A 24194-nucleotide genomic window follows, 5' to 3' on the forward strand; every position below is an offset into this window, starting at 1 on the left:
CCCTCGCCAGGCTGGAAGCTCAAACCCCGCTGGGCCCTCTCCTCCCCGCAGCCTTTGGGTCCCACACTGTGTCTCTCCACGTCTCCCTCTGAGAAGGCGCCGCCCAGCTCGCCCTCAAGGATAAGGGGTGGAGGCTCCGTGAGCCCCTCCCAACACCCCCGTGAGCCCCCTTGTAACCAAATGAGCCTGGAGACCCGACAATCGATACCCCTCAAAGACGAAGACGATGAAGACGCTAATAACTTTACTCCCTCTCGTCCTCCGACTCTTGCCTACATTAGCTCTGACCACAGGCCCAGGCAGCTGGGATCCGCCGTGGGCGGGCCTGGAGCTGAGTAACCCCTTCAGATCCAGGTGGGAAGCGGGAGGGCAGACAGCAAGAAGGACTTCCCGACGCCCGCGAATGGGAGGCCACGGGGATACGGGATAGAGGCCGCCAAAGCATGTTTCTAACACCTAAATGGATACACGGGAGACCTGACTCGAGTCTGTGAGGACTTGTGACCTCAGAAGCACCCTACAGGGGTGCCAAGGTCCATGTCTAGTCCCTGAGGGCTGCCTGGAGGAGGTGAGCAGGGAAGGGAGGTCCCACTGGGGAAAATCAGGGGACTGGAGTTGCCGGCGGGGCGGGGGGGGGGGGGGAGGTCAGCCAGTGGGGGTTGCCCTGGCCCTTCCCTCCCCGCAGGGGAGGCTCTTCTCCCACGAGGCTGTTGGGCAGCTCAGGGACCTGCAGTCTGCGGGGCTTCAGAGGGAGGAAGAAGCCCCTTCCCCACCTCACGCGTCCCACCTCCGGGGAAGTGCCCTCCCAGAGCAGCTGCAGCTGGGGGGCTGGTGGCGATCAGCCAAGAGCTTCCCTTCTGTGATCACCGTTCCCACAAAACGCGGCCCTGCCGGCCTGTGCTGCCCCGTCCCCACGGACCAGGGATGGAGAGGAGGAGGAGGGGGAGAAGGAGAAGGGGGAGGAGGATGACGCCGACAAAGACAGAGGAGAGGAAAAGGGTAATAAGCCCGCAACCTTGTGCCCAGGCATCCACAGGCCAGTCCCCGCTGGGAGGGACTCACACAGAAGACTTGCTTCAACCTGCAAACAACCTCGTGAGGTTAGTGCTAGTACTGTCCCCATTCTGCAGCGGAGGACCCGGAGGCACAGACAGGTTGAGTAACTTGCTCAACATCACACAGCCGGGGGAATGCGGAAGCTGGTCTGCGGGCTTAACCTCCGGGGAGCCTCGGCCTGGAAGAGGAGGAAGGGACCCAGTTAAGCAGGGGGGGTGGGCTGCAGAGCTTCTTGGTCCAAGCGCTTGCTGGGAGATGGGGCTCAGAGGACAGCACGCAGCCCGCGGGCTGTGTCCTGCATCTCGGGCTCTCTGCCCTTGTCTCCGCGCCGTGCACGTGCTTGCCCTGCTCGGTGGCGCTCTGCCTCTCTGTGGGCCCCCCTGCAGCTCCGGCTCTGTCTTCTCTCCGCCTCTCCCGTCTTCCCACAGCCCCAGAGCCCGAGCTGCTCAGACGTTCCATTTTAGCACTGGAGTCTGTGAGAGCTGATGCCGGAGCATCCCTGGGGCCTGGCAGTGGCCTGAAAGGCGCGACTCCTGGGTCCTGGCTCCTCCCAGGACTGTCACCCCCGCCCTCACCGGACGGCCTGCCCAAGGCCACTTTAGGAATTTGGCAAGACGGGCTCTCTCCAGCTGGCACTTAGAGAGCCCAGGGCCTATGGAGTCTGGGGTTCTCCCTAGGGTCTCTCTTAGCTTGGGGGTTCACAGGGGCATGGGTCAGGACATCTTCCACCCAGGCTGCCCCGGCCCTCTGCCCACACAGGCCCTGGAAACCCCAAGAGATGCCCGATCCCCTGTCTCCTGTCAGGAATCCGGCCCCCCCGAGGGGCAGTGCAGGAAGGAGGCCGAGGCTGCCTCGGGAGGGAGGCGGAGGGGGTCGGACGGCTTGGATCCCTGGGCTCTTTGGAGAGCCCATCCCCGCACTGGGGTGGCCCCGGGGGACCCCCGCTGGCTTCTGTATCACTGACTCCCTCTCCCCAGAGCCGAGAGCGGAGGCTGGCAGCAGCTTCCTTTAGAGGAAAGTTCTGGGTGCTTTTCTCAACGTTCTCACAGAGCGAGCCCACCACCATTTCTGAGCCTCTGTCTTCCAGCGGACACAGCCTTTTTCTGAGAGGGAGGGGTGGCGGGAGGGGCTCACAGTAGGTCTAGGGGCCCCAGATGTCTGACCCCCACAGCCCCAGGTTGCTGTCCCTGTCCCAGCCCCCTGCGGGGTCCTCGGGGTCCCATTCCATTGATCCCCCTGCTGGCATCCGCCTCAGCTGGTGCTCAGCCCCTGGTGTGTAGGGAGGTGGGGGGGGGCGCTAATGGACTTGGCACCCGCAGGAGGTAATTAACAGGGCGGGGCGTGGGCCTCACTGGGGTGGAGGGGGCACCATTACTGACAATGGAATCCAACAGCTAGAGAGAGGGGGCGGGGCCGTGTGTGTGTGTGTGTGTGTGTGTGCGCGCGCGCTCATCTGCGTGGGAGCAAAGAGGAACCAGTGGGGGGGGCTCTTAGGCCGTGAAACTGGCAATGTGGGTACAAGCCCCCTCCTCACCAACCAGGGCCAGGTCACCTGGAGGGGTCCCGATGACTGGCTTCAGCTCCCCTTCCAGGTCAATGAAAAGCTATCCCCAGTCCTCTGTCCCACACTCTCCCGGAATATTCCCCTCCAGGTCCTAACCTGTTCCCAGAACCCCTCACCTTACCTTACCTGCCCAGCTTTTCCAGCTGTGGTTTGAAGAGCTTCTGATGTCCTGATGCCCTTGACCTTGGAAATGCCCCCACACGCCCTGGCAGGTCCCTTCTACTGCCTGACCTCCATCCCCTCTGCTTCAGCGATGGCCCAAATCCTGCTCAGTGCGGGAGGCCCCCTATGGCCCTACCTCTGGGGTCTCCCAGGCTGGCACTGCCCCACCCCCTCCTCAGCCCTGAACTGGGGCTCCAGGGGCAGGGGAGGTGGGGAGGATGGGGGCGCAGGTGAGACAGAAAGCGTCCCAGGACCCCATGCTGTTCTCCAGGACATTCTCTGATTCAGTTGCGTGTCTCACCTGTGTCTGTTTCCAGCATGCACCTGCACCCTGTCTCTCCATCGGTGTCCCTCTGTCTCTCTGGGTGTCTGTCTCTCCCCTCTGTTCTCATACGTCCCTCTGCAGTCTTTTCATGTCTCCGAGTCTGTAGTTCCTGTCCCGGTCTCTCTCCAGGCACCTGTCCCTGGCCTACCTGTTGGATGTGATCCCCGACTGTCTCTCCCGCCACATTGCCACCCGCCCCCTTACCGCACCCGCTGTAAGCCCTGCCTTGCTGGGTGGTGTAGTACGGCCTCACTCCTCCCAGGTCAGGAGAGCAGGGCCTGTGAACTTGGCCCTCAGGGACCAACCCCCGCCCCCCACCCCCATCAATCAGCCTGCAGCCCTGGGTCAGACCTCCATTAGCACTAACCAGCCTGGACAAGAGGCAGACACCATCGGGCTAGGCCTAGGGGTGATAAGGCCCAGATTGAATCACTGTGTGGGGGGAGCTGGGCACCCAAGGACATGAGACAGCCACGACATTAGCCCTGAGGAGCCTTGGGGAGTGTGGGTTATTGTGGGAGCTCAGCAGGTGATTGGAAGTGATGGGGCGGGAAGCAGGAGGTGGGGGGGGGGGGCGCGGGGGGCGGGCACTGCTCCTCCAGGGCTCCATGTGATGAAGATAGGGGCAGGGCCCAGGTCCCGAGGGGATCCTCGGCCAGCCTCGAAGCCTCCAGAAGCCTGGGGCCACTCAGTAAAGCCAAGTGCTGTTCCGAGGGGCAGAGGGGAAAGGAGACCCTACCTCCTCCTTGGGCAGAATGGCACAGGGAGACGTCTCTATCCTTCCGAAACAGACACCTTGCCCAGTCCCTGGCCTCCAGATGCTGATCTCCAAGCACTTAGAGCCCGGAAGAGCGACAGAGAGGAAGGAACATGGCGTCCTGCCTCCCCCACCACCTCCTTCCCCGGCCTCGCCACGTGCGCGCGCGCGCGCACACGCACGCTCAAGCTCACTCTGTCGCTCATCCACTGGTCCTATCATGTGCCCGCCCTGTTCTGCCCACACCAGTACCAGGCGGACCCACCCCACGGATACTCCCGCCCGGTCCGCCGTGACATCTAACTTCCGCCTCGCGCTGCAGCCTCGGCCTTCGCGAACACGAAGCGCGGAGACGGATGATTCGGGTCTGAAGTTCTGGAAAGCCTGCCCTGAGGCTGCCTCTCCACCAGGTGAACGCAACGGTCACAAGACTAGGAGGCTGCCACAGCTGGAGGTGACAGCCGCATGGACTAGGGCCACCGCGGAGGGCAGCTAGAGAACCCCTCTCCCGGAGTGACGTCATCCCAAGAACTGGCGAGAGACACGCGGCCAAGGGATAATAAATATAATTGCCATGACGGAACCTGCCCAGAGAAGCAGGGACATCCTGTGCTCCCAGACCCCGCTTGTCCCCTCCGGCATGCTGAGGGTGAGTTAGATGCTGAGATCACCCCGGGGGCTGCTGGGAACTGCAGGGGTGACTGATGGCAGGCCCGGGATTCCGGCTGCCCGGCCCCTGGGTGGCCCCCTAGCCCAGGACGTCCAAGTAGACAGGAGGCGCCTGGGCCAGGGCCTGCAGCCGGGCGTGCACCTCCTTGATGCTGTGGCGTTGCTGTGGCTCCCGCTGCCAGCAGCCCCGCATGATGGCGTAGACCTCCGGTGGGCAGGCCCGGGGCCGCTCCAGCTCGCGCCCCTGCGTGATGCACTCGATCGCCTGGGGCCACCGGGGCGGGGGAGAGAGAAGAGGGCACACGGTGCTGGAGCGCCACCCCCCCGGAAGGCCACACACAGGTCTGGCCTCTGGGCTACTAATCTTCTAAAAGGATGTGGTGAACCACCGGGACACTGAGCAGTGGGAAGGATTCAGGCTAGGTAGACTCTGGGGGTAGGAGCTTCCAGAAGGGCTGGAATCAGACCCTCAGAAGACCCACCAGGTGACGTGAGGAAGGGGAGGGGCCCCGACATTTGCCAAATCCACCGGCCCAGTGCTGAGGGCTGAATGGAGGCGGGGGGAAGGGCCCCCCACCTCTCAGCTCCAGGGGGCAAAAAAGAAAAGAGAGCAGGATTGCAGGTAACGGCCTCGAAAAGGGTTTGCAATTTAAGGCACAGGGCGACCCACTCCCTTTTCTCTTCCGTAGGCACCACTCTGTGGGGACCTAGCTCCTCCGCAAGTTGGAGACGGCAGCAGGAGAGACCAAAGTTAGACTCCAGGAAGGACTGTCAGAGCAGCGAAGGGATCCAGGGACGGAGAGATGGTGGGAGGGAGGTGGGCGAAGGGGCCTGGAGCCTCTCCCCCGCTTCTCCCCTCCCTCCCCATCAGAGGACTTGGGTTATGGGCAGCGCTAATTCCATTCCTTCTCTCAGTGCTTGAGAAAATTAAAATCTATAACCCTCTCCCCCACCCCACCGGCCTCCAGGGAGCAGACTGCATTAGCAGGAGAAATGGAAACTGACAGCTGCGAGCCAAGGAGGGGGAGGGGGGCTGCTCTGGGAGACAGAACACCTGGGGCCCCGCGGTGGCCGCGGCCGGAGCAGACGGAGCGCCAGGCCTGTCCTCCCTGCAGTCTGACCTCCGGCCTTCCTGCTGCGGCCTCAGGCCCTCCGGTGCTGTGCTCCTCCTCCCGGGCCTCTCCCTTCCGCCCTGACAATGCCTGCGAGGTCTGTAAAGCGCAGCTGGGCATGGGGGTCTGGGCTCCGTCTGTAAAGTGCTCTGGGGCTCCCCCAGGAGCCAGCTGGGCCCGGGCTAGGACGGTGAGTGGGAAGAATGCTGGGGGGGAGGAGCTGGGGGGAGGAGGCCCAGAGCTGCGGGGACGCTGGATGGGGGCAGAAGGGGACAGGAGGTGCAGGGCTGGGGGGGGGGGGGGGCGGGCGGGGCTGACCTCGGTGTTGGAGAGCTGGTACCAGGGCTGTTTGCCGTAGGTGAAGATCTCCCAGAGCACCACGCCGAAGCTCCACACGTCGCTCTCGGTGGTGAACTTGCGGTAGAGGATGCTCTCGGGGGGCATCCAGCGGATGGGGAGCATGGTGCGGCCCCCCACCTGCGGGCGGCACCGTGTCACTGCCGGGGGGGGGGGGGGACCCGCCGCTCCCGCGCCTCCCGCTCCCGCCCGTGGAAGCGGCTCTGGGCCCGCGCTAAGAGGGAAGGACCCACGATGTCTTTCCGTCTGTCCGGGAGAGCAGAGAGCCGAGGAGGGGGGTTCAAGTCCCGAGCCGGCAGCCTGGGCCCCCACACCACCCTCCTGGGGTCGAGGGGCCCCCCGGGGGGCGTCTGCGGTGCCGGTGCGGCCCGGCCGGGACCAAAGACCCTTACTCGGTAATAGTCGGTGCTGTAGATGTCTCTGCTCATGCCGAAGTCGCCGATCTTGACCACTAGTCCCTGACCCACCAGACAGTTGCGCGTGGCCAGGTCCCGATGCACGAAGTGCAGACCCGCCAGGTACACCATCCCGGCAGCGACCTGGCTGGCCACGGCCAGCAGCTGGGACAGGCCCAGGGGGCCCGGAGCCACGTCCTCCCTGCCAGCCAGCAACTTGGCGTCGGGCCCGTGGGACCTGCCAGAGAGTGAGGGAGAGGGGCGGGCTGGGGGGGAGAGAGCCCCCAGGAGGCGGAGGCCGGGGAGCCTGGGGAGCTGGGGTGGAAGCGGGGAGGGGACTCAGGAGAATGGAGGGGGGGAAGAACGGGGAGGCGGGTGCTGGAGGGGCTGGGCTGGGCCCGCCAGGCGTGCCCACCTCCAGAGCGCTCGCCGCTGCCCACACTTCCCACATTCGTGCCCCACCCCCAGGCAGCCCCCTTGCACCCTGAGCCCCGCATCCACCTGCCCGCTGGCCCCTGCATCTCTCGCTCACGGGCACCTCCCACTCAGTCCTGTAGATGCTTAGCATCTTCCGCCAAGTCTGCGCCTTCCTCCGTGAAGGGAACCTCCCTCCCCAGCCTCCGAGCCTGAAACCTGGGGGACCTCCTGCCTCTCTCACCTTCGCCCTCAACATCCAGCCTCCTGTGGGGTCCTCCTTCCTTCCCGAGGTTTCCAGGACGCCCTCCACCTCCCACACGGCCATCACCAGGCCAGACCAGTCCAGACCACTCAGCCCCATGCCCCAGATACGCCCTGTGACCCCTGCCTGAGCCCAGGGCTTTGTCAGCACCGCCCCTTCCTACTGGCCAACTTTCTCCCGGTCCACTTATTTCTTCGTTTCTTCCAAAGCCTGTTAAACACCTCCAGTGTGCCAAGCACCAGAGCTCAGGTGGAGAGTAGGGTACAGATAAAGGGGTCACCGCAGTGCAGTGTGGGGGGCACCTGATGGGCACTCGGGCCGGAGATGGAAGAAGTCAGGGAAGACTTCCTGGAGGAAGAGACATTTAAAGTGAGACTCGAACCCTGAGGAACAGAGGTGACTAAGCCATTCAAAAGGGTCAGAGACAGAGGTGAAGTGGCTGGGAGGGAGACCCAAAGTGCCAGGCAGAGGGAGCTGTAAGTGCAAAGGCCCTGAGGTGAGAAGGAACAGATGCCCCTCCTAGGGAATGTCTTCCAGACTTATCAGAAGCTTTCATGGTCCCCTCCTTTGGTTCTCCATGTTCCATGCAGCCATGAGAGCCGCTTCTCCCACCGCCCGGGCCCCGGATAGCAGCATCACCAGCACTCAGCACTGAGCCCACACCGGGGCGGTGGGCAAGGGGAAGGCCTGCTGTGGACTCCAGTTCCGCTCAGCCCATCCACCCCACACTCAACATCGGGCCCTCCCTCCTGCTCCCCAGCCTCCGCTGCGTCCTCCTCCTGCTTAGACCCTGAGGTCTCTCCCAACTGAATTCTGTACACCTCACTGCCAAGGGGGCGTCTGGAGACCAAATCACGACCTTTACCTGGACAGCCACAAAATGCTTTCTTATCCACAACCACAGTCCCTCCCCCCCCCTTGTCCCGCTTAGTGGCAGGGAAACTGAGGTCAGAGAAGAAAGCTACCGGGTCACAGCTGATCCAGCCCTGGCCCTCCCCCTTCCTCCCTCACACCTGACAATGTCCCGTCCTGCGGAAGGGGGAATCTCATGCAAGAAGGACTCAGCGGAGGGAACATGTGACCATCACAGTCAGGGCTTGAGACACGGCTCTACCTGGGGTCATACTCTCCCCTGGGCCGCTGACCACCTTCGTGCCCTGGGGCAAGTCACTTAAGCCTCATCTGTGAAATGGGCACCTTTCCTGAAGTTATTAAAATTGTCGGCACACGTCAGTAAACGCATCGGAGTTGTTCTGCCCAAAAGAAGGGAATTTCTAGTCACTTCCTCCAAGTGTAAATTGCCACATGCTCTCGGAGAGCATGAAGAGTAAAAGTCTACTTATGTTATTACACAGATGTGTACAAACACACGCAGCCCTAGTGAAAGTGACTTAGTCACTTAGTGAAAGTGACTCGCTTAGAAAGCATAGATCATGGAGCCTGGAGCTCAGCAAGCGCCCGACAAGCGTTTGTACTGTTGCTGTAACTCTCGAAACCCCACCTCCTGGGGGCCCGGCTTCTGCGCGCCACTGCGCTACGGGCCACTCAGCCTCGGGCCACTCCGCCACGGGCCACTCCCCCACGGCCACTCCTCCACGGCCACTCTGCCTCGGGCCACTCCGCCATGGGCCACTCCTCCACGGCCACTCCTCCATGGCCACTCTGCCACCGGCCACTCTGCCACCGGCCACTCCGCCATGGGCCATTCCCCCACGGCCACTCCTCCATGGCCACTCTGCCTCGGGCCACTCCCCCACCGGCCACTCCGCCACTGGCCACTCCACCTTGGACCACTCCGCCACGGGCCACTCCTCCACGGCCACTCTGCCTCAGGCCACTCCACCACGGCCACTCCGCCACCAGCCACTCCGCCATGGTCCATTCCCTCACAGGCCACTCCGCCTCGGGCCACTCCCCCACCGGCCACTCCGCCTCGGGCCACTCTGCCGCTCACGAATGCATACCACTCTCTGCAAAGCCACCTCCCCTGAGGTACAGCTCCCGACTCCTGCTAGTGCCACCTTCCCGACTGCCGCCACCCTGTCCTCTGCGCCGCTGCCTCTGGCATTCACACATCTGCCCTAGAGCTCCCCGGGGACGACAGCCGCGCCTTCCCGCTACTTCTTGGCGCCGCCTCTCGACTCAGGGATGCGCGCGTAGGGAAGGGATGAGGGGCTCAGGGCCAGGGGCCAGCGCGGGGGGCGGGGGGCGGGCACTCGTACCGGAGGAAGCGGTTGAGGTCGCCGTGGCGCATGTACTCAAAGACCATGAGCAGCGGGCGGCCCTCGGTGCAGACCCCGAAGAAGCGCACGATGTGCTGGTGCTGGAGCACGGTGAGCAGCTGGGCCTCCCGCTGGAAGTCCTGCCTGGCGCTCTCGGACACCTCCTTCAGCGCCTGGACGGCGGGGCGGCACTGAGTGCAGCACCGCCCCCCCCCCAGCCCCAGCTCACGTCAGGGAACGCTGGTGCTCCGGGAGGTGGCCCGGCCAGCGGTGCGTCACCCACGGGGTCTCACCTTGACGGCCACCAGCATCTTGTCCTGCTCCGGCAGCAGGTTGTAGCATTCGGCCAGGAAGACCTTCCCGAAGGCGCCCTCGCCCAGCTCCCACTTGAGCACGATGTCCCTGCGCTTGATGTGGTGAACACCTGCAGAGAAGCTCGAGGGATCACGCACAGGAGCCCCAGCCTCTGGGAGCAGGGGCGAAGTGCCAGCCAAGGGGGTGGCTGGAGGCTGCCATGAGCCTCCACGTGCTCACCAAGCCCCATGCCGGGGTGTGGACGGGGGTGGGGGCAGATGGGGGGGGAGGCCCGTTCGGGCCTGGGGTGGGCAAAGGAGACGCTACCGGGGCTTACACACACACACACACACACACACACACACACAGACACGTGCACACACACCCAGGTCCCCCCCACCCTTGACCCAGGATAGCCGCTCACAGGCATCACTGAAGTATTGTGGGTTCTCAATGATGTGGCCTTGGAGCCCAGAGCCTTTGCCCTCAGTGGGGGACAAGGAGCTGCCACCTAATGTCATGAAATGCAGGGACATGGCCAGTCCGTCCTCTGGAGCCAGCACAGCTGTGCCTGGGGAAGAGACATAGCCATGTGGAGGGGTCACAGCCCAGGTGCCCGCCCTGGCCCCTGGCAGGTGCAGGACACCAGGCAACCCCACCTCCCCACTTGCAGGGGAGGACTGGAGGAGCAGAGGAGCAAGTCGGCCGGCAGGGGAAGGGGGGGGCACCGCGGCCTCTCTCCGTCTGGCTCCTGTCCAACCCCAGGCCCCGTGGGCCACCAGAGAACTCCCCCGCCACCCCCCTACAGAGCTCAGACCTCCCAGACCCACTTAGTGTTTGACTACAGTCCAGCCACCAATTAGCAGCTGCTGCCTCTGACACTGCCCCAGCCCCGGCCCCGACACGCTCACTCACACTCACTCACACCCACGAGCCCTGCAGCCAGGCCCCCAAACACCCTGACACACCCCCGAGCACTCCACCTGCCCGTGGGCCCCCCACACAGAGGACAGAGCCCGCAGGACAGACTGATGGACAGACTGACGGACAGCCCCGCTATGGCACCCCCACTCACGGTTGATCCCAAACTTGTTCCTCCGTCCACATTTGTTGAGCACAAGGAAGAAGGCGGAGAGGAGGAGGCAGGCAAAGACGGCCAGGCCCACGGCCACTGAGACCTGGGGGGCGGGGGGGGCAGACCCAGAATTCCTCCTATGGCCTCAGAGCTCCCCCAAAGCACATGGCTTCTCCGGCCTGCGCAGGGGCCCAGAGTCAGGCCCCCAGACCTGCCCCCTACTCCCCTGGCGCCCCAGGCCGTGGCTGTGAGGGTGGCTGAGGGAGCTCAGGCCACACGGTAGCGGTCCCCACGCTGTGACCAGAAAGGACACACAGACAAGCCGCTAGCCCAGACTCCGGACCCCAAGTCCTCGGCAAGCTTCCCGCCCCACACTCACCCCAAAAGGGGTTTCGTCCTTTTTCTCCACTGGGTCTCCGGACGTGCTGTTCGAGTCTGTGGGGACACAGGGAAGAGTGGGCCTTGGCACACTCAGTGCCTCCTGCCGCAATGCCCCCCGCCCCCGCCGACCCCTGGGGGGTTCAGGTCAGCTGTGCCCCCTGCCCCAGCCTCGCCTTCAGACCAGACGGAACCCGCCCTCCGGCCTGAGCTACTCACCCACCGGCGAGAAGGAGACTGCCGTGGGAGGAGGAGAGAAAGCCGTCAGATGCCGGGTGGAGAGTGGAGAGTCACCCCCCCCCCCAGACTCATCCCTTCCCGGGGTGGGGTGGGACGGGGAGGTGACGCTGCTGGACCTTGCTGAGAACAAGCACGTGGCCCCTTCCAGCCGAGCCACGGATGCCCTGGGGCAGGGCCCTCTCTCCTGCCAGCCCGGGGGGGTTCGGGGCTCCTGGGCTGGGAGGGGGGCGGGGCAAGGAGGCCAGCACCCAGCCTGTCACCACAACCCCAGGCCCCTTTCTGTCCAGGCCCCGGCACCCCAACTTCTGGGGTCGGGATCACAGCAGCGCGTGCGCGGGGCCTCCCCCCGCCCCCTTGACACCCGCACCCAGGGGGAGCCCGGGGGGGGGGGGCAGGGCTCAGGGTGGCCCTCGCACCGGGGATGGGGTCCTCGGGGTTGAACTCGAACGGGTTGTCCATGAAGGCCGCCAGCACGGAGGCGGCGGCCCGGCCAGAGGGGTTGGCGGCCAGCAGCGTGTAGTTGCCGTTGTTGACGTGGGTGGGCTGGTTGAGGCGCAGGCAGCCGTGCCGCACGGTCTCGTTGGCCGCCGGCTCCAGGAACTCCGTGAAGATGAAGCTCGTCTCGTTGAGCACCGAGCCGTTGAAGAGCCAGCGCAGGGAGGGCGCCGGCTGCCCGTCCACCGAGAAGGGGATGCACCAGTGGTGCAGCTCTACGGCGGCATGCAGCTGCACGCTGGCCGGGACTGCGGGCCACAGACAGGGGCGCGGCGAGGTCAGCCGCCGGGGAGCCCAGCGTGGCCCCGCCAGGTCGGGGGGGGGGGAGGGGGGGCGGGCAGAGCCAGAAATCAGGTGGCGGGCCTCAGGGAAACGGGCGAGCAGCCCCTAACGAATTCCCCGGGAGGGACATTTTGGAGAAGGGCGACAGTAAATCTTCAACCAACCAGGCAGCAGGTGCACAAAACGCAGAGGCTTAAAGCACTTAAGTGGTGGCCGTGAGTAAGCAACGGCCCCGGAGAAGCAGGGTGCCCGGCTGCGGAAACTAAGCAGGCCGTGCCTCTCGGACAAGAGATCCGGAAAAATTAAGTGCAGTCAAGCTTAAGAAGACCGGGAGAGGGCCTAGACATCAAACAAGCAAAACGTATCTAGTTAAAAAGCTTTCTGAAAACAGATACGGGTTTGAAAGAGACCCGACCTAAAAAAAGCAGACACATACATGTCAGGCAGCGGGATCCCCCTCGGCAGGGAGTGAAGCAGCCAAAGCCACTCCCACCGACACGGACGAGCCCGAAAACGTGCCGCTGAGCAAAAGAGCGCACAGTAATACTGGCGGTGTGATTCCACGCGTGCGACGCACAGGGACAGGTAAGACGAAGCCACCTTGACGGGGCTGCGGGACGGGTGTCAAATTGTTTTTAAAAGCAAGGAAAAGAGGGTCACGAAAACCCAGATGGGGCGGAGAAAAAGGACGGCGAGAGGAAGGGAGTGTCTTCGGAAGAGCTGAAGAGTAATCACTGTTTACAGTGTCTGAGTTTGGGGCGCCCGGGGGGCTCAGTCGGTTAAGCGTCCGACTCTTGGTTCCGGCTCAGGTCACGATCTCACGGTTTGGGGGCGCGAGAGCCAGCCTCGGGCTCTGCGCTGACAATGGGGAGCCTGCTTGGGATTCTCTCTCTCCCCCTCTCTCTGCCCCTCCCCTGCTCCCTCTCTCTCTCTCAAGAATAAATAAATAAAAACTTAGATGGAAACCAATGTGACAATAAATTTCATATATTGAAAAAAATAGTGTTAAGAGCTAACAAAATAAAGAAATAAAAACTTAGAAACAATTTTAAATAAAAAGAAAATAAAGTGTCTAGGTTTTACGTACAAATCTAGATCACAGATCACAACTAAAGGACTATGTAACGCACCGGGTTTAAAGCGATTTGTTGGCAGACCTAGGGGAATTAGGCAGCGAGCCTACAGAAGAAGCCGGGAGGGGAATTTCTTGTCTTAACACTAGGATGTGCGACAAGAGTACTATGAAGGCTACGAAGGGTCAGGCGGTGAAGCGATCCAGCAGGGAGCAGTGAGAACAGCCGGGCGGCGGGCACCAAGGGCCTCAGGTAGCAAGCCTTGGGCAGGGGGCCAAAAAGAAATCCATCGCCATCCCTCCGGCCTTGACAAGCCCCCAGGACTTCCCCCACAGGATCAGGTTTTCATGGGAATCTGGAAACAGCTGGGCAGGAGCAGCTGTGGAGACACGTATCCCGGCCCATCCTCCAGCCCCCCACCCCCACAGCCTCTTTTCAGGGAAGGAGGGGACATGGGGGTGGGGGGCCGTCATCGGGACTCACAGGACACGTTGACCTGCACGGAGACTTCAGCCCGGCCCACATCATTCTCCGCCCAGCATGTCACATTCTTCCTGTTGAGGTCACTGGTGACATTGGCCAGGGTCAGCCCCAGGGATGGCAGAGCTCCAGATTGCTGGGTCAGGGAAGAGAGGGGGGAAATCAGGAAAAGTGTCAGCAGGCTTGGGTATGGAGGCAGGGGGCCGGAGCTGAGGTCTTTGGGGGAGCCCCTGGGGCTCCAGATGGAAAAGGAAGAAGGCGTAGGGGGAGGAAAGAGGTGCAGGAGAGATTATAGCAGAGAACGGCCCCCCTCCTTTAGAGCTCGTTCGCAGACTATGTCCTGGATCGTGTATTTAATGGTCCGAAACACCTAGAACATGACCAGTAACCTCAAAATAGGCACGGGATACCCCGAACCAAAACCACCGTCCGAGCAGCTAAATAGATGTCAAGAATCCCAAGCGCCAAACGGACACAACCCACTGGACGAGCTAGCTGGGGTCTCGCCACCCTGCTCGTTTTTGTTTTACACACAGTTCTAATGGTCTCGGCCCGAGGAAGGCCAGAAACGCAGAGGCGGCTTGGATGGCAGGGCGGCAGGTGGGAGGGACAGCGGCAGCATGACCCCACCCGCTTTGGCAGATAAACACAGAGAGTGAAGTTACAGGCAAAGCGACTTGATTCTGAATCATCATCGAAAGATTGAATCAGCTTCAGATTCTCTTCCTAAGAAACTGCGGCTACGTGCCAGTTCCACGACCTTAGGACAGTTCTTAATCTTGCTGAACCGTGGTTTTCTTGTTTTGTAAGCTAGGGAGGTAGACAAAATGATCTTTTGACGTTCTAGAAAGCTATTTTCATAAAATGATGAAAATACACGAAACAGTGGATGACCCTCACTTATCTGGAAATTTCCTAAATGTGGGATCCTTTGAATAAGTGTGGGAGGAGGTGAGCCTTCCCCGGGTTTCCACTGGAGTATTAGCTCGAAGACTCCAGAAGAGCCCTCCGGTCTCTTGTGCAAGCTCTGGGTTCCAGGCTCCTCCAGGGGAAGCCCTGTCCTGCCCTGCCCTGCCCCCAGCTTCTCTTTGCTGTCCCATCTCCCCCAGATCACTCTGGGCACAGGGCATCCCCCTAACGCAGAGCTGCTCCGCCATCCCCCAGTGTCCTGAGGGTGACCAGCACCCCCCTGCCCTCTATTTAACCCAGTTGGGTGTGGCTTTTCTATAGGAAGTTTCTAGAAAACAGAAGCGGTCGCAAACATGTAAGTCTCCCAAAGAGAAAAAGCAAAACCCTGGAATTTCCCAAAGCGGTTGACCAGAGGTCTCTCCACAGATGGTCACGGCCAACCTCCTGCCTCCACCTGGTTCCCTTCCACCGCTCACTCTCGGGGGCTGTGCTCTCTGGGAGGGAAGGAGCCACACAGTGGCTACTGGTCCCCCCACCGTGCCTGGATCCCCTGCTCTGGTGGTTCCTCCTTCAGTACTGTTCCAGAGGCCTCCAGCAATTCTGGGGGATGGTTCCCTCCCAAAGCGAGGGCCTCCGCACTGAACGCGCTGGTCTGTCTCCTTGTGGGGCCAGAGTTTTGGGTGGGCGCAGCCTATCGTCCACCCCTGCTGATCTTGTCAACAAGGCCTGAGTCTGCTGCGGCTACACTGCCATCATCAGCCTGACGACAAAGGGCAAGGCGTGGGAAGATGCCCAAAGACACATCTGCAGGACAGAGATAGCAGCCAGCGTGTCCAGAGGCAGGCGGGACATCAAAGGTCATCGTGTCCACCTCCGCAGTAGACAGATACGGAGACCAAAGTGCAGGCAGATTTAGGCATTTTTCCAAAAGTCAGTCCAAAGACTCGTTAGTGACAAAGCTGGACCCGGACCCGGGCCTTCTTCCCTAATACGGTCGTCACACGCCCAAGAAGACGCTGCTTCCAGAATCTCCAGAAAAAGACGCGAAGGATCCTGAGGACTCACCTGGGCGCCAGGACCACAAATACCGTGCTCTCTCCCTCGTCTCGTTTCCTTCTCCAGAAAGCGGGTGGACGGCAGGGAGAGTCTGTGGGTTCAGGGACCTTCTCTTTTGCGGCCAGAGAGGGGCCCAAGTCCTGGCGGCCCCAGCAGAGCCTGGGGTCCCTGCTGGGCCAGTGCCCACCCCGAGGGTATGTGTGCACCTGCCCCACAGAATGAGCCTCAGCCCCGTGGAGTTAAGCCACATCCGTCCATCCCTCACGCTCTACGTGCTTCTTCCTCACTGTCTCTCTTTTCCTGTCTTTGGCCCCGTGTCCTGTCCAAGCCTCTCCTGGGACGAGGGGAAGAGGCGGACCAGGGACGGGGGGTGGGGGTGGGATACAGCGCTTCTCACCGTCACCGTGGCCGACTCCTCCAGCTCCGTGAGGATCCAGCCAGCTTGCTCCAGGCCCCGCCCCTCCACCTGGCATTGTAGCAACACATCGTCGCCCACGTTCACGGAGGCATTGGGCGTCTGGACCTTCAGCACGGGCACGCCTGGCAGCCCCGGACGGCCAAGGGATGTCAGAGCAGCGAGTGGCCTTGGGGCCCTCCCTGGCGCCATGCCTCCTCCCCCACCCTCCTCAGCGACCCTGAGCCCTTACTGGCAATGCCTCCCAACCTCCAGTCCCCCCAGCTTTTGCCAGTGCCCGCTCCTCGGGCATGCGGCTCCTTCCCAGCCCCTTACACCACCTCCAGCACCTACCGCAGCTGGCATTGGACAAGAGGGCCAGGGGCCCCTGCCCGGGACACTGCAGCCTCTGTGCACGAACTCCGCCCAGGCCCTCCTCCTCCCAGCGCAGCAGCCAATGCAGGGCACAAGAACAGCGCAGAGGGTTCCCCGACAGGACCCTGTGGGCACGGGGGACACCGAGAGAGAGAGAGAGAGAGAGAGAGAGAGAGAGAGAGAGAGAGAGTCAGGGCGGGGCAGGTGTCAGCCGGGGGAGCCACAGAGAAGGAGTATCACAGTAAGAGGGAGTGCAGTCAGAGCGCAGGGGTGGGAACATCCACAGGGAAAGGAGTGGGGACAGAGGAGAGGCTCCTCCTCCTGGGGACCCAGGAACAAGACATTGTCACCAGAAATCGAATCCGGAAAGTCAAGGAGCCGGCTGTGGGCTCCACGCAATTGCCCTGCCCCAGCGGGCTCCCTGGGATGACAGGCCGGGCGAGGCCTCTGAGCAGGGTGACAAAGAGGGAAGGGCGCTGGGGTGACCCACAGGCCCCAGGTGCCGACCACACACAGACCTCTGCTGCCCAGCCGGCCCGCGTGCACAGGGTGCCGGCAGTGTGGGCAGATGCACGCGCGGCCCCCAGCCTCCAGTGGGCCTGCGGCCGCTTTGATGGGGGTCACGGTCACGTGCCGAGTCCCTGTCTCGGGTCTCAGCTCGCTGCCGAACACGTGGTCCCCAAAGAGCGTGCCCCGCAGCTCCACACACACCCAGTGACACACCTCCACACAGGGATACGAGTGCCCACGCACACACACGCACACATACCGATCCGGCCCCCTGGGAGCCCCACACTCACAGCTCCTGCAGCGACAGGCCCTGGACGGTTTTCCAGGAGAGAGACTCCAAAGCGTTAAAGGAGAGATTCCTGTGGGAGGTGAGATAGAGACAGTGGCCTTGAGCCCCAGCTGGCCTGCTCTGGCCTGGGGGAGGGGGGGGGGAGCCCCGGGAGCCACAGGAAGCTGCTGTCCGGCCGCCCCTCCTGGGGCAACAACTAGAATCATCCAAGGGGCACCGGGGTCGGGACAGGTTAGGCTCTTTGAGTCCTCCTCTCCTCCCTGGGACAGCAAGGGTTAACCCCACTTAACCCCCTCCCTAGACCCCAGGGAGGGGGTCCCAGGGAACAGCCGTTCCCCTCTCCCCCACCCTGGCCCCAGCTGGCAAAGTGCTGAGGCCCCAGCTGGGGGAAGGGGTTCCATCTGTGCTCCCCTACCCACGAGCCCGGGACGGGCCACAGGAGGAGGGGGATGGGGACCAGGATCTCAGACTCCTTCCTCAGCTCCCCCCACCCCTCCCTTCCCCTCCTCAGGACCCCTGGCCCCGGGGCCCCTAGCTGGAGACAGGGAGAGGTGAGCCCTGAGGGTTGCCAGCTCCTGGCCACACGGTGAGCCAGGTTAGGAACCCCGGCTGGTGCCTTACACCAGGCCTCGTCTACAGGGCCTGCCCTGGGGCCCCCGGGTAGCCGCTTGTTGGGCCGCCGACTCTTGGTTTCAGCTCAGGTCATGATCCCACAGTTCAGGGGATGGAGCCCTGTGGCGGCTCTGCGCTGACTGCACGGGGCCTGCTTAGGATCCTCTCTCTCCTCTCTCTCTCTGCCCCTTCCCCCTCCCCCGTCAAAACAAACATTAGAGGCGCCTGGGGGGCTCAGTGGGTTAAGCTGCCAACTTCAGCTCAGGTGATGATCTCATGGTCGGTAAGTTCGAGCCCCGCCTCCGGGCTCTGAGCTGGCGAAGCCTGCTTGGGGTTCTCACGCTCTCCTCTCTCTCTCTCTCTCTCTCTCTCTCTGCCCTTCCCCCACTCGTGCTCTCTCTCTCTCTCTCTCAAAAGAAATAAATTGGGGACGACACGACCTCTCACCGCGTTGACCGTGAAGATTCACTGACATCACGTATTGTGAGGTGTCACTGGGCACGCATCTTTAACTGAAGCCCCCAGTGTGTAGTCCGGGATATGGAACATCACTTTCGCGTGTGTGACAGAGAGGGGTGGGGGAGGGGCAGAGGGAGGGGGAGACCAAGGATCCAAAGCAGGCTCCGCGCCCACAGCAGAGAGCCTGATTCGGGGCTCGGATTCACGAACCGTGAGATCACGACCTGAGCCAAAGCCAGACCCCCCCCGCCCCCCCGCTTCCAGGCTACCCCAGGGGCTCCCGCCGCCCGCTTGCTCCCTCGCACTGGTGTGGCTCTGAACTCCGGGAAGAAAAACGGGGCAGGCACCTACGAGACGGACGCATCCTGTGGCAGGCAGCGCGGGGGAGAGACCGCGAGGACCTTGGAGCCCACGGGGTGGGAGCTGGGGGCTCCCGCCTCCCCGGAGCAGGTGAGGACGAGCCCAGGGAGAACGGGGGAGACACTGGCCCGACCGGCTCGGGGCTTTCTTCAGAATGGGGGGTGGGGGGGCACGAGCCCGGCAGCCGCCCAAGTCTGGGGGCCCTCCCGCTCCCTCTGCCCCGCCCGGGCCACTCACAGGCGACTGAGCCGAGGAGTAAAATGGAAGACATCTGGTGCCACGAAACGGAGCCCGCTCTTCACGATGGTGCTGGGGGCGGGGACAGCAGGATCAGCCCCCCGGGCCTCAGCTACCCACTCCAGACCCCAGTGCCCAGCACCGGACCCCCCAAACCCTCCCAGCCTCCCCGGCTACCCTGGCCCCACTGACCCTCGGGCTTTCTGATCTCCTCCTGGAGTCTCCGAGTCCCCGGCCTTTGCTGAGCCCCGTGCCCGCACCCGTACCCGCACCCGCACCCGCGCCCACACCCGCAGCCCCTCACAGGCCTCTCAGCTCCCCCAGGCCCCTCAGGTCACTGGGCTCCAGGTGCCGCAGCCGCTCTTGGTTCTCGATGTAGCTGTGGGGAGAGGGGGCGGGAGTCACAGGGGTTCAGCTCTCCAAGTCCCGTATGCAGCCACCGCCTCCCCCACAGTCACACGTGCAGGTGCACACACACTCTTATGAACGCTTGCACACATATGCACTCGGGCACACGCAGACCTGCTGCACGCACATACACGCACAGGTACATGCATACACGTGTACGCAGAGACACCTCACACTCACTCACACACGTGCGTGCATTCTCTCACCTCTCATGCGTGCACACACAGCCATGCACACACACGCAGGCATACACATGCCCACAGAGACACGCCTCCTCGATGCACGTCACACACGTGCCTGTGACGCCAGCACGCCTGCGCCCTCACAAGTGGACATGTGTGTGCACATATCTCTCACGTGCACAGATGTACTCACATTCCTAAACACGCAGAAGCCCAGTCTCAGCTTGGTGTTCTGCTTTTATGCACAGGGCCTGTCCCACACGTCAGAAACGGGGGGTCCCGCACAGGCTCAAAAATGGGGGGTCCCGTATATGTCAGAAATGGGGGTCCTGCACATGCTCAGAAATGGGGGGTCCCACACATGGTCAGAAATGGGGGAGTCCCACAAATGCTCAGATATGGGGGGTCCCGCACGTGTCAGAAATGGGGATCCCGTACATGTCAGAAATGGGGGGTCGTGCACGTGTCAGAAGTGGGGGGGTCCCACACATGCTCAGAAATGGGGTGTCCCGCACAGGCTCAAAAATGGGGGGTCCCGCACGTGTCAGAAATGGGGATCCCGTATATGTCAGAAATGGGGGTCCCACACATGCTCAAAAATGGGGGGGTCCCACAAATGCTCAGATATGGGGGGTCCTGCACGTGTCAGAAATGGGGATCCTGCACATGTCAGAAATGGGGGGTCTCGCACATGCTCAGAAATGGGGGGTCCCACACAGGCTCAGAAATGGGGTGTCCCGCACATGCTCAAAAATGGGGGGTCCAGGGGCGCCTGGGTGGCGCAGTCGGTTAAGCGTCCGACTTCAGCCAGGTCACGATCTCGCGGTCCAGGAGTTCGAGCCCCGCGTCAGGCTCTGGGCTGATGGCTCAGAGCCTGGAGCCTGTTTCCGATTCTGTGTCTCCCTCTCTCTCTGCCCCTCCCCCGTTCATGCTCTGTCTCTCTCTGTCCCAAAAAATAAATAAACGTTGAAAACAAAAATTTAAAAAAAAAAATGGGGGGTCCCGTATGTGTCAGAAATGGGGGGTCTCGCACATGCTTAGAAATGGGGGGGTCCCACAATTGCTCAGATATGGGGGGTCCCGCACGTGTCAGAAATGGGGATCCTGCACATGTCAGAAATGGGGGGTCGTGCACGTGTCAGAAGTGGGGGGTCCCCGCAGAAACACTTGCCTCTTGCTTCCACCAAGGGCCTAGGCTCACCATAGCCACTGCCCCCCCAGCACAGAGGAAGCCCTGTGGTCATGCACATATGTGTTCCCAAACACACATTCACCATCTGCGCTGACCCACATTGCAGCACACGCACGCTCACACACACACACACACACACACACACACACACACACACACGCCCCACCCTCTCCTCCTCAAAGCCACAGCCCCTCCCTACTCAAGCAGCAATTCCTAACCCCCCACACACACACCTTTCAGCAGAGCAAGCGAGAGGCACAAGGCTGTTGGCCAGGGACCCCTTGAGCTCCTGCCTGCCCCAGCAGGGACCCAAAAAGGGGGAGAGGGGCAACGGGAGGATGGAGACGGGTGACAGGGGAAGAGGCACAGACTGGCTGGCTTACCTGGCGAGATAGTGGTGGGAAGGCTCAAGGAGGGGGGCAGAAAAACAAAGAGGGGAACAGAGACACCGAAAAGGAGAAAACAAACAGGAAGAGACGGGCAGAGAGAGACACAGGCAAGGAGAAAGACAGATAAGGACAGGCAGACAGACAGATAGATAAGGACAGAGCGCCAGAGAAGGCGAGATAGGGAGCCGGGACAGAAAGCCCTGCATGTGGGGTTGGGGGTTGCTGACGCCCTGGGCCCTGCCCAGCTTCTGGATCCTTCTGGACTCGGCATGCCAGGGAGTTCCTGAGAACTCAGCTGCCCTGGAGTGGCATGTCAGTGTGCCCCCCCACCCCGCCCCTCCCACATGCCAGGGGCCCCTGACTCACTGCCTGTTCTCAGAAGTCCCCTCCTCTACCCTCTCACTTTCCCTCGCTTATAGGAACCGGGCCCAGCCAGCATAACGGACCCCCTCCCCAGCCGGGGCCCCAGCAGGACAGCCAGGTATCAGGCCCTCCGGCCCCTGAGGCCTAGGGGACAATCTCCAGTGACGGTAGAAGAGTAGGTCCCTGCTCACAGGGTTTACAGAGAGCTGTGGGGACCCAGGGAGGGTGGTGGCTGTGTGCAAACTGTCAGGCGGCACACTCAAAGCTGCCTCATTCGTTTGGATTCATAATCAATCTGTCTTTTGGAGTCCATTATCTCCTTGTTAGCTCTGCGGGCGAGGGAGGGGAGGAGGAGGGGGCATGCAGGCAGAGGCAGGGGGTCAGGCCACTGCCCCACCCTGAGGGACATCCCCTCTCCCCACCCTGCACCTCCTAGTCCCCAGCCCAGCCCGTCCCCTACCCCCGCCCCACCCCCAGGGCTGGACCCACTTGGGGCCTGGCAGGGAACTGGAGCGAGAGGGGACATTCAGCAGCCTGGGCCCCGATGTGAAGGCACAGGGCACTGAGTGGACTGGACCAGCGGTGACGGCCTGGATCCCGCGCCCCTCCCATCACGCAGAGACCTAGGCCCAGACCAAGACAAGGCCATCATCTCGTCTCCTCTTGGTCTCCCTAGGGCCATTAAAGAGAGAGACTGAGGACCTTCCCGTTAATTACCACAAGATACCGGAGTAACTCACTGCCAATTATCACAGGCTGCTCAAGTAACTTCCAGACAGTGACGGTTCCCGCCTCGGACGCCTTCCAACCCGTCGCTGCCTGAGGCCAGGGTTCCTCACCCGCCCTCTAAGCCCCAGGCCCCAGGAGGAGGGTTTTTCTAGCAGTTCCTCCCCTCTTCTAGAAGCCTTGCCGGCCCCACCAGTCCCTTGGGATATTCAATCTTTTCCAGCCATCACCATGTGATGCTTGGGGACCTCTAGGTATTTCTACAGAGTACCCCCATAGGTTCACCAGCTGCTAGGGAGTACTCCAGTATTTTGTAACCAAGTGCTGCAGGACATCAGAGTACTGCAGAATGCTGGAGCTTTCTGCCAGCCTGGGGCCCTGAAAGGAGGAGAGTGTCTCAACAAGAACCCTGGCTTTCTGACCCAGGTAGGGGGAGGAAGGGTGGAAAGGGAGTCAGGACAGGGACAGAGAGGCCAGGGGTCTCCTTTTCCACCTCGGAATCAAGGGGTGGTGAGGCCACGGCAAGGTGGAAATGGGGAGAAGAGAGCTGGACCACCTCACCAAGCTACGCTCCTCACCACCTCCACCAGCTCAACCCCCAGCGTTGCCTGGTCATGACCCAGAACGGGGTGGGGGCTAGTTTCCCCCTGGAAAGGGGACAAGGCGGTAAGGATTTGAAACTAGGGACTCCCCCCAGCTAGCCACCCTCCCCCCACCCCCACCTCCAGGAGGCAGAGCTTGGGCTCCTGTCTGATCTCCAGAAGGCCGCTTCCACACGGCTGGGCTCCCCCAGACCCGGTGCACGGACAGCCCCCTCGCCCCAGCTGCACTGAGCACCGCGGTGCTCCCTCCAGACGGTCGCCGCGGTGGGAGCCGCCGCCAGGTGCAGCCTCCCGCCGCGCCCGCCCCTCCCGGGCCCGGCAGGCCCGAGGGGAGTCCGCGCCCTCGGGGCTACGGGGCTACGGGGCTACGGCTACACCCGTCCGCTCCCCACCACCCCCCCCCCGCCCCGCCCCGCCGGCCGGACACTCACAGCTCCGTCAGGTTCTCAGCGCCCGGCAGGCGGCGGAGGCTCTCCAGGGCCCCAGCCCGGGTGCAGCGCAGCCCCGAGGGGCCGTGGGGGCAGCAGACGTCCGCGCAGGGTGCGGCGCCCGCGGACGCCAGCATCAGCCAGGCCAGCAGGCTGCCCGGCCCCGCGGCCCGGCCGTGCCCGCCCCGCGGCCCGCGTCCGCCTCGCAGCATCGCGCCGCCGGCAGCCGTCCGTGCGCTCGCAGCCGCGGCCGCCGGGCCTCCCCCGACACGTGCGCCTGCCGCGTTAAAGACCCAGCCGCCGGGAAAGGGCGGGGCCCGCGGCCCGCCCCGCCCCGCCCTGCCCCCTCCGGCTCCACCCCCGCCCCTCGACTCCTCAGCCCCGAGGCTGCCCCCACCCCTTTCGGGGGACCCGGCGCCCCCTTTTTTCCCCGGCTCCAGAGAGAACTCCTTAGAGGTGTCTGTTGGGGTGGGGGGGTGGGGGAGGGCTGGGAAGTTGATCCGTTATTTCTCCCAGCCTAAAGCAGCTGCCTTTAGGGGGAGGGGAGATGACAGGGCGAGGGCAAGGTTACCGTCGGGGTCATCCCAGCCAGCCCCCGGCCTCAGATCTCCTCACGATGCGCGCCCCTGAGGGAGTGTACGATGTCACTTGGGGATCAAGAAGGTGAAACACTCCCTAAGGCCTAGGAAGAAAGGGGAAGGGACCCCAAAAAGACCAAACGCAGGACCTGGGGAAAGAAAACAGGAGAGGGAGGGGGTCGCCCCAAAACGGCCGGAGCGCCCCAAGGAGCCAGGAGGCCCGCTTTCAGGAGAGACCACAGGGTGGCGCTAGAGGCGCGCGCGCAGAGTGCGCTCCGCGGGGCTGGGGGCGCGGTCTGCAGCCCCCCAGAGCTGCGCCCCAGGCCCCAGCGGCGGCCCCTGACCCCGGCCGGCCAGCGCCGGGCCCCAGGCCGGGTGGGGCCCCGCCGGGCTGGGCTGGCATCGATTGCCGCCCTGACAAGAGCATCGATTTCTGCGCGGAGAAATTAATAGATCTTCTCTTAGCTCCTCGGACCCGGGAGCCGCCCGCGGGTGGAGCTGGGGACCCTT

At 63.0% G+C, this 24194-nt stretch overlaps 1 protein-coding gene across 2 annotated transcripts; it reads right to left on the reverse strand.

The window, feature by feature from the left end:
* Nucleotides 1-4484: 4484 nt before the first annotated feature.
* On the reverse strand, nucleotides 4485-23318 carry NTRK1 (neurotrophic receptor tyrosine kinase 1). 2 transcript variants are annotated; one of them, XM_030303130.1, is made up of 17 exons: nucleotides 23110-23318; nucleotides 19121-19195; nucleotides 18817-18888; nucleotides 17150-17218; nucleotides 16329-16474; nucleotides 15978-16120; nucleotides 13619-13751; nucleotides 11702-12028; nucleotides 11265-11282; nucleotides 11047-11102; nucleotides 10668-10770; nucleotides 10017-10163; nucleotides 9592-9722; nucleotides 9299-9471; nucleotides 6395-6635; nucleotides 5964-6122; nucleotides 4485-4798 (listed from the first exon to the last, which is right to left on the reverse strand). In XM_030303130.1, the coding sequence occupies exons 1-17, from the start codon at nucleotides 23316-23318 to the stop codon at nucleotides 4613-4615; spliced, it is 2388 nt and encodes a 795-aa protein (XP_030158990.1). In that variant the 3' UTR covers nucleotides 4485-4612. The 2 variants fall into 2 exon arrangements, with proteins under 2 accessions (XP_030158990.1, XP_030158991.1); XM_030303131.1 differs by lacking the exon at nucleotides 11265-11282.
* Between the last annotated feature and the right edge of the window lie 876 nt (nucleotides 23319-24194).

Source organism: Lynx canadensis, chromosome F1 (genome assembly GCF_007474595.2).
Source record: "Lynx canadensis isolate LIC74 chromosome F1, mLynCan4.pri.v2, whole genome shotgun sequence".
Classification (NCBI taxonomy): Eukaryota; Metazoa; Chordata; class Mammalia; order Carnivora; family Felidae; genus Lynx; species Lynx canadensis.